The 8,754-nt window shown below is 40.1% G+C and overlaps 1 protein-coding gene across 1 annotated transcript; it reads left to right on the forward strand.

Annotated features, from left to right (window-relative positions):
* The first annotated feature begins 3,065 nt into the window (after positions 1–3,065).
* Positions 3,066–8,515, forward strand: LOC128563331 (procathepsin L-like). The gene is made up of 8 exons (XM_053558659.1): positions 3,066–3,181; positions 4,326–4,462; positions 4,771–4,893; positions 4,994–5,140; positions 5,346–5,570; positions 6,018–6,180; positions 6,983–7,100; positions 8,114–8,515. Exons 2-8 carry the CDS (start codon positions 4,337–4,339, stop codon positions 8,211–8,213), a joined length of 1,002 nt encoding a protein of 333 aa, XP_053414634.1. The 5' UTR covers positions 3,066–3,181; positions 4,326–4,336; the 3' UTR covers positions 8,214–8,515.
* The last annotated feature ends 239 nt before the right edge of the window (positions 8,516–8,754 follow it).

Genomic DNA, 8,754 nt, shown 5'->3' on the forward strand with positions numbered 1-8,754 from the left:
TTAGAACATGTAGAATGTGAAAGTAAATGTTCAAACTACACTAGAAAAGGACAACAAGCACAAAGTGAGAGATTGCTTAATTCTTGTTGATTGATTTACCAAGGATCCATGTTTTCTCCCCTGCATTTGTCTCACACCTCCCTTGATGAGATGGCTGACAGGTTAATTCCACAGGAAAAAGAAGGTGATAGTAACTCAGCAACTCAGAAAAGTAAGTTATTTCATAAAGTGAATTCCTGTGAACATTGAATCATAAGCAGGCTGTCTTCCATGATTATCAATGGCTACAAACCATTTTGCAAATGGACAGTTTGCTTAATAAAGTTTTATTTTGAGACGGGGTCTCACTCTGTCACTCAGGATAGAGAACAGTTGTGTCATCATAGCTGCAACCTCAAACTCCGAAGCTCAAGCCATCGTCCTGCCTCAGCCTCCTAAGTAGCTGGAAGTACAGGCATTCACCACCACACTTGGCTTTTTTTTTTTTTTTTCACTTTTTTTTTGTAGAGATAGGGTCTCACTATATTTCCCAAGCTAGTCTTCAACTCCTGGCCTCAAGTGGTCCTTCTACCTTGACCTCCCAAAGTGCTGGGATTATAGGTCTGAGTTACCACAACTGGTCTGGATAATGTTTTTCAAGAGTAATTATTGGTTTGAAGAATTTAAACACATTGGAGAGAATTTTTATATTAAGGAGAGGTTTTGAGTGATGGGAGGGTCTTAAACTCCACCACATAAAGTTTTTCAGTTCCCCTATAGTTTAAAATGTACAGGGACTGGGTAAAAAACTATACCATTTTAATAGTGCAAAAGAAATCCATACCAACGTACATGAGAATACACTTTCACAGATGCTGCATTTTAAAAAGGAATCATCAAAGGCTTGGATTTTTAACTAAAATGTGACCATTTATTGTTTTGTTTTGTTTTCTGGAGACAGAGTCTCATAGAGTCTGTGCTGTGGTGTCAGCTTAGCTCACAGCAACCTCAAACTCCTAGGCTTAAGTGATCCTCCTGCCTCAGGTTCCCAAGTAGCTGTTTAAAAAATTATCATTCATCAAAATTATTTTGTAAGGAAATGGGAATAGAAGAATAGGAAAAGGAACAAAAAGGCTAGTAATACCACATTTCTATAATCCATTATTTAAGAGATTACGTATAACAGAGATAAATAGATGTGACAAATTATGGCAACAATACCTTCCACTTGCTTGCTTAATGGCTTTCTCCCATACTTCTCTTGTATTTAGTTATTTTTTGGTTTAATTTTAGATTTGGGGCACACGTGGTATGACAAGAATCCATGTTTTCTCCACTGCATTTGTCTCATATCCCAAGAGACTAAAGGATGCCATTCTTCAAGGCAGCATCTGCCATTCAGCCTGCTGGCAGGCTCTTGCTCAAAGTGGCAATCTTAATGAAGTGGCAGGTTTTTCCACTCTATGCAATCTCAGGGATCTGTGGCCCAAGAGCAACTGTAAAACCCACGTGTTAGAATAACTTAATCTTCTTGTGACAGAGTGAGTAAACAAACGGACAATGACCAGACTATAAGGCAACAGAACTCTGACCCATAGAAGAAAAGAAACATCGTATCTTGAGGCCAGCTCAGAACTTACTCAACAGCCTACAACTTCCTTATTTTTGCCTTTACTTCCAATCCAAGACAAATCAAAGAATGCCGAATACGTTCCACAAACCAATCACATAAAATGCTTCATTTCTATTTATCTCTTCTCCATCTTCTCCATGACAACAACCTCCAATCAAGACCCAAAGTATTCCCTTTTTTCTACTAAAGCTTTTCTTTCCCCTGTCTTTGAATGGTCTCCCTTGTTATAACAATTTTTGAATATACAGCCTCTGTTTTCATGAAGTGGTCTTCATTTATTTCCATGCATGAACGCCTGTGTTGAACACAATGATTAATTTTAAAAAAAACTCCAGCTATTTGTAATACAGTATACTTTTGTAATCATGTGAGTGCTTTTGTCCCTAGTTGTGTATGAGGGATGAACTTCTACTCTTCAAATGAAAATTTTAATAAATTGCTTTTTAAAAACCATGTCTCTGATTGTACTTCCCAAAGATTACCAGATTAATTTTTTGTTTTTAAATTGATGAATAAAAAATGTATAGTTATTCAAATTAATTTTTAAGTAAGAAAAAGTTTACTAATCAATATGACTAACTCCATTTTTGTAGCAAGAAACAAGGTATGCCTAGAAAAGGGTTATAGGGAAGGGGATAAGGGGCATTTTTTATCTACAATATATTTTCTACAATTAATATGTTTCTCACATAAAAAGTTTAATTATTTTATATATTATATTTTATAATAAAAGGAAAATGGAAACATTTTGAATTAATTTCCTTAAATCTTTATATATATTTTTTCTTCATCTAAAACAGTTGCTCAAATTACATAACCTCAGCCCTGATATATTAAATTTACTAAATTAAATCTCAAGAGAAGCACTTTGAATACTGAAGACACAGTCCAAAATACAGAGAGCAGAAAAGTTAAAAGTAGTTTTCATCCTTCTCGCCAAATTTTTCTGTAAATAACTCACTTCTGGAAGGTTGGAGGGAATCCCTGAACAGAAAAGGATGCATTACAAAACGACAGGCGGTCTCTGGACAATCACGCTGTCAGCCCCTTCCCCTTTATGGCTTGGTCTTGCCCACCGCATCATGGGGTTGGGGGATGCCTTTCCCTACCAGATTCTTCTAGAACTCAGATGCATCCCACCCCAAAACCGGGAGATAACAATGCTTCTGCCGAGTGTTCATTCTTCCACCCGATTCCACCTTTGCAGTGGAACAAACAGTAACAGCATATTGGCTTTTGGCACTACAGGAAATTTTAAACCAAATACTCCAGTATTAAATGAAAAGCAGGGCTAGGCTGAAAATCGACACCCTAACCCGGGATCCACTGAGGCAAGTGCGCCCCGCCCTGGAACAGGTAAGGACTGGACCGCGTCACGTGACGAATCGGAGCGCCCGGAGGCCCGCGCAGGGGCCGGCATAGCCAATCGCAGCGCGGGCTGACTGTGAGAGCCGGGCCGGCCGCCTGCACCCTTAAAGGCAGACTCCAGCGCAGCTGGGCCAGAACTGTTTGTTTCGGCAAGGTGGGAGTCTCCTTCTCTGAGTGCACCTGCGCAGCTGAGTGCAGCAGGTGAGTGCCGCTGGCCCCTCCGAGCTGCTGCGGGAGCTGGGGCTGGAGGAGGGGACCCCATGCAAAGACATGTGGAGGAGGTGGGAGCAAACCCCGGGAGCGAGAACGTCTGCCCCGAGTTCTGCCAGCCTTGAGGTGGGGAAATGGGGAGGCCGGTTGTGGACCCCAGGAAGGCACCGAGACCACTCAGGGGGATCCCAGGTAGCGTAGGTCAGTCACTGTTCGGGCTGCTGAGGGAGCAAGTATTAGCAGCTGTGCCGCCTCCAAACGCCTTTGGGCCCGCGCTATCTTTGGGACGGAGCAGCTGGATCCCAGCACGCTAGTCCGCGTAGCGCTGCGCTCCCTGGGCCACTACAAACAACCCGTGGCCGCAGCGGGTGCGTACAGACGGCCGGAGCAGGAGGCACGCCCCCGGCCCGCCACCTAGCCTGAAGCCCCAGGAGTTGCCTGCTAATGCTGTGTGCTCTGGCATCCAGCGACGCAGCCTTTTGACCCTTGTCTCCGGTGTGCGGGAGCGAGTGGGAGTGTTGGCGACACAGATCCAAGTGTGGGTCCGCGGGAGCGGTAGGTGCACTCTTTCCCAGTTTCTTCTGGGAAGGCTTTCCAGAAAGATTTCATTCACGTAGGGGAGGTTGGGAAGACATATCTCACCTGCTATGCATTAAGAAGGTGTGAGGTGCCCTCCAACTCTTGGGGATCCCTTTGCCCCTACTTGGGATCAGACGTCCTCATTAGTAATGTTTTATTTACTTGAGTGACCCCGGTACTGTAGATAAATAAATAATCTGTACCAGTCGTTCCATGTTTCCTAGTTGCTGCCCTAAGAGTTTGTCCCACAGATACCATAAAACCCTTAAAACCCTAAATTATTATTGCACTACTGCAATGAAGTCTGTTTCAGTTCCTATAGCACTTGTCAGGCTATTTTTCACTTTGATGGCTGAATCACATACTTTTTAAAAGTCTGACCAATTTTTTCTACCCACATCCTTAGCCTTTCCACAGTCCTTGTGTTTATATTTGGAAAGGTAATTTACATATTTCTACTTCATCATGGCGGCTGTAACCCTTCATTCAGTAGAGAGTAAGATGGCCTTTTAAAAGGATTAACTTCATCAAAAACTCATTTCTTTTCTCTTCTTAGGTTTTTGAAACATGAATCCTTCACTCTTCTTGGCTGCCTTTTTCTTGGGGATAGCCTCTGCTATCCCTAAATTTGACCAGAATTTAGATGCACAGTGGTACCAGTGGAAGGCTAAGTACAGGAGACTATATGGCATGGTTAGTAACATCTGAAACTGTTCAGAGGGACTCCAGAGAGAATGATCCTTCCTGTTGGGAGGTTTTAGCCAGAGCTTCTTGGGGCCAGCTCTTATCAATAACCTAATGCAGAAACCAAATGGTACCCAATATGAGCCAGTATGGGCATATATCCTTGTTGTGTCTCAACTTAGAGAACAGCTCCCAGAAGAAGCAAGCCATCTTTGGCTATGGTTTCTCTTCCTTCTCAGTCTGCAAATCTAGTTGGTGAGCATGGGTTGGGTTTTAGGTAGAAATAAAGACCATCAGTTATATATGTTTGCCCGTAGGATGAAGAAGGATGGAGGAGGGCAGTGTGGGAGAAGAATATGAAAATGATTGAATTGCACAATGGGGAATACAGTCAAGGGAAATACGGCTTTACTATGGCAATGAATGCCTTTGGTGACATGGTGAGTATGGTGTGGCGTGTTGAACTCTATGCTTCTTCTCCTTGGTTCTTTACCAAAATGATTTATTGCTTTTCAACATTTTATTTACTTTCCCTTGAAGACTAATGAAGAATTCAGGCAAGTGATGAATGGCTTTCAAAACAGGAAGCACAAGAAGGGGAAAATGTTCCAAGAACTTCTGTTTTTTGAGCCTCCCAAATCTGTAGATTGGAGAAAGAAAGGCTACGTGACTCCTGTGAAGAATCAGGTAAAACAGTGTCAGATTCAGATCTTCCATCTCCCACAGGAAAGCCAAGAAATAAATGGTGTCATTGCTTTGGTAGACTATGGAGTAACATACAGTTTCCTAAGTTTTTTTTTTTTTTCTTTCCTTAGGTATATACAAATATATGGCCTACTGTCAGTTTTTTGTATTTGTCTTATAAACTGACAAATTTTTATTCCCTTTTCAGGGTCAGTGTGGTTCTTGTTGGGCTTTTAGTTCAACTGGTGCTCTTGAAGGACAGATGTTCCGGAAAACTGGTAAACTTATCTCACTGAGTGAGCAGAACCTGGTAGACTGCTCTCAGCGTCAAGGCAATCATGGGTGCAACGGTGGCTTGATGGACTTTGCCTTTAACTATGTTAAGGAGAATGGAGGCCTGGACTCTGAAATATCTTATCCATATGTGGCAAGGGTAAATGAAGTTCTTTATTTTGTCATTCCAGCTCTACTTTTGGAAAGTTGAAAATTTTGAGACATAAGACACCTTTTTCAAAATTCACATTTTATCCCTGGTTAATGGACCTGCTAAAAGAAAAATATTTTTTTAAGCAGTTTTCTGATTTATATAGTTAACATAGAGCTGTTCTTCTGTGTAACATGGTAAATAAACAAACCATTTTAAATAGAGTAGAAATTTCTCCACTGTGAAAAATTTCTTATATACAGGTCAACTCAGGCCGTTTCCTTGAAGATACATCAGCTAGTTTTTCAGTTTAGAGTCAACTGATAGCATTTTACTTCCTGAAATGTTTATAGTATTGACTTAGAAATCATAAAACTCATGTTCTCTAGGAGGTACATGGTAGTGATCAAGTCTTTTCACCTTAAATTTTATTTAATTTTACTTTAATTTTAAAAGGATGAAAGCTGTAAATACAAGCCTGAGTATTCTGTTGCTAATGACACTGGTTTTGTAAACATCCCTATTCGAGAGAAGGCGCTGATGAAGGCAGTGGCTACTGTAGGGCCCATCTCTGTTGCCATGGATGCAGGCCATATGTCCCTCCAGTTCTATAAATCAGGTACGTGTTTGTCATTTCTCATGATTACAAATTCTTCATAAATACTTTTAAATGGCCATGTAATTAGTTCTATAGATACAAACTAATTTACCAAATAACTGTTCTCTAATTTTGGGACCTTTTTTTGAAAAGTTTTTTATGGCTGGCATGGTGGCTTATGCCTATAATCTCAGCACTTTGGGAGGCCAAACCTGGAGGATGCCTGGAGGCCAGGAATTTGAGTGAGCTATGATTGGGCCACTGCATACTAGCTGTAGCCCAAGCAACAGAGCAAGACCATGTCTGTTTAAAAAAAAATTTACTACTGGGGCTGTGCCTGTAGCTCAGGGGTGTGGGGCGCTAGCCCCATATGCCGGAGGTGGCGGGTTTGGGTTCAGGCCCAGCCCCAGGCAAAAACTGCAAAAAAAAAAAAAAAAAATGTACTACTATAATTAGGACTGTAAAGAACTTCCCTCAAGTTTGTTTGTTTTGATACTATTTTAGAGTGACAGCCTACTGGTAGAAAGGGATTATGCAAATTGGTATTTGGGCTAAGAGATAAATACCTAAATTCCTTTGACCTTGAAAACAATACGTTTTAATTTTTTTGGATTTTTTTTTTTTTTTAGAAAATATCTTGAACTTAGTTGTGAGTGTATTGGTTTCTGTTGAGGGTGACATTTTCCTTTATCAGCTATATAATTAAGTTCTTATTTGAAATTTGTTTGACATTTCACTGAATTTAGAGATGCTTCTCTTACTGTGGGTTACTATTACATGTCCATTGGAGCTTCTCACCCCTGTGTTGATTTTATTCTCCCAGGTATTTATTATGAACCAAACTGTAGCAGCAAAGACCTAGATCATGGTGTCCTGTTGGTTGGCTATGGCTTTGAAGGAGCAGATTCAGATAACAACAAATACTGGCTCATCAAGAACAGGTATAAATTTTAAATTGAAAAGGGAATTCTTGTTTGGAGTCAATAGTTGTATACAAGTTCATGAAAGCTCAATTTGAAATCCTAGGAGTCATTCTTCTACTTAAAGTGAACACAGAAGTTTCATTGCTTGGGCTGAGTGCTGTAGTTCATGCCTATAAATCTAACATTCTGGGAGGCTGAGGCAGGTGAATTACCTGAGCTCAGGAGTTGAAGACCAGCCTGAGCAGTGAGACCCCATTTTTACTCAAAATGAAAAAACAAGCTGGGCATTGTGGCAAGAGCCTGTAGTCCCAGCTACTAAGAGGATCACTTAAGCCCTAGAGTTTGAGATTGCTGTGAACTATGATGCCATGGTACTCTACCAGGGCAACAGAGTGACCTCAAAAAAAAAAAAAGAAAAACGAGAAGTATCGTCATTTGATTATAAGATTCTGTACCAAGCTTGTTGTGGTTACTAATATGTATTTATAACATTTTATTACTAAACTCTGAAAATTTTTGTAATTCTGAATCACACCTGGGCTCCAGGGTTTCAGAAAAATTATTGCCCTATAGGGTTGAGAGTTGATTTCCTTTTTATGTCCCCAGTTTTTCAACAAGCAGAACACCTGCTGTGCTGTTTCTTTTTCAAGTCTGAAATATTGTCTAGTAATCCAGTTGTCTGTGTGCATCCTTTCTACTGTCATTCGTTGCCCTACCACTGATTTTTACTTTTCAGCTTTCAGAGGCTTTGAAAGTTGTATCAATTTTTACAACCTAAGTTCTTTAATTGAGACGTGATGAGATGAGGTAGCATGTTAGAATGACCACTATGTTAGAATCCCAGTTTTGCCTCAGTTTCCTATCTTAAAAAAAGTAAGGGCCCACAGGAACCAATACATTTATAAATAGATGGTACAGCACTTAAACAGTGCTTACTAGGTGTCAGGCACTATTCTGTGTTTTAGGTATTATTAACAAAGCTAATATTTCCTTTATTCTTTGTATAAAACAAAAACCTGCTTCTTTTTCAGTTGGGGTCCAGAGTGGGGCTTGAACGGCTACCTAAAAATAGCTAAAGACAGAAACAACCACTGTGGAATTGCCACAGCAGCCAGCTATCCCACTGTGTGAGTTGCAGCCAGCATCTGATGGCCCATGAGGAGGAAGGACTTAAGGATACCATGTCTGTGGAATTTTACCATAGAACTGGCTGAACCCTTATTGTATAATATAAAACACTTGAATCATTGAAGATCCAAGTTGTGATTTGAATTCTGTGACATTTTTACAAGGGTAAAATGTTATCACTACTTTAATTACTATTATTAACAGCTTTATGATATCAAAGGCTCATTGCTTAATTCAAAGACTTTTGAATTTTCACTTTTTAAAAAGTTGTATAAAACTTTACCTTTTAAAATAAATTTTAATTCATTATGTAAAGGTAGGCCTTCTGTTTTTAATGGATTAACTTTTTATGTAGTCAGGAAATACGTAATTGGGCTCTAAAGACATAAATAATGTTGTGTCAATGGTAAATTAAGAGAAAGATACTGGGTAACCTTCTCGCCCTCCTAGTTTATAAATATACAAATTTTATGTCACCTGCCTTGGCTGTGTGTGACCCAACTAGCAAAATCTGACAATTGATCTGAAAGGACAAAGATAAATT

The sequence above is a fragment of the Nycticebus coucang genome, chromosome 2 (assembly GCF_027406575.1).
Source record: "Nycticebus coucang isolate mNycCou1 chromosome 2, mNycCou1.pri, whole genome shotgun sequence".
Lineage (NCBI taxonomy): Eukaryota > Metazoa > Chordata > Mammalia > Primates > Lorisidae > Nycticebus > Nycticebus coucang.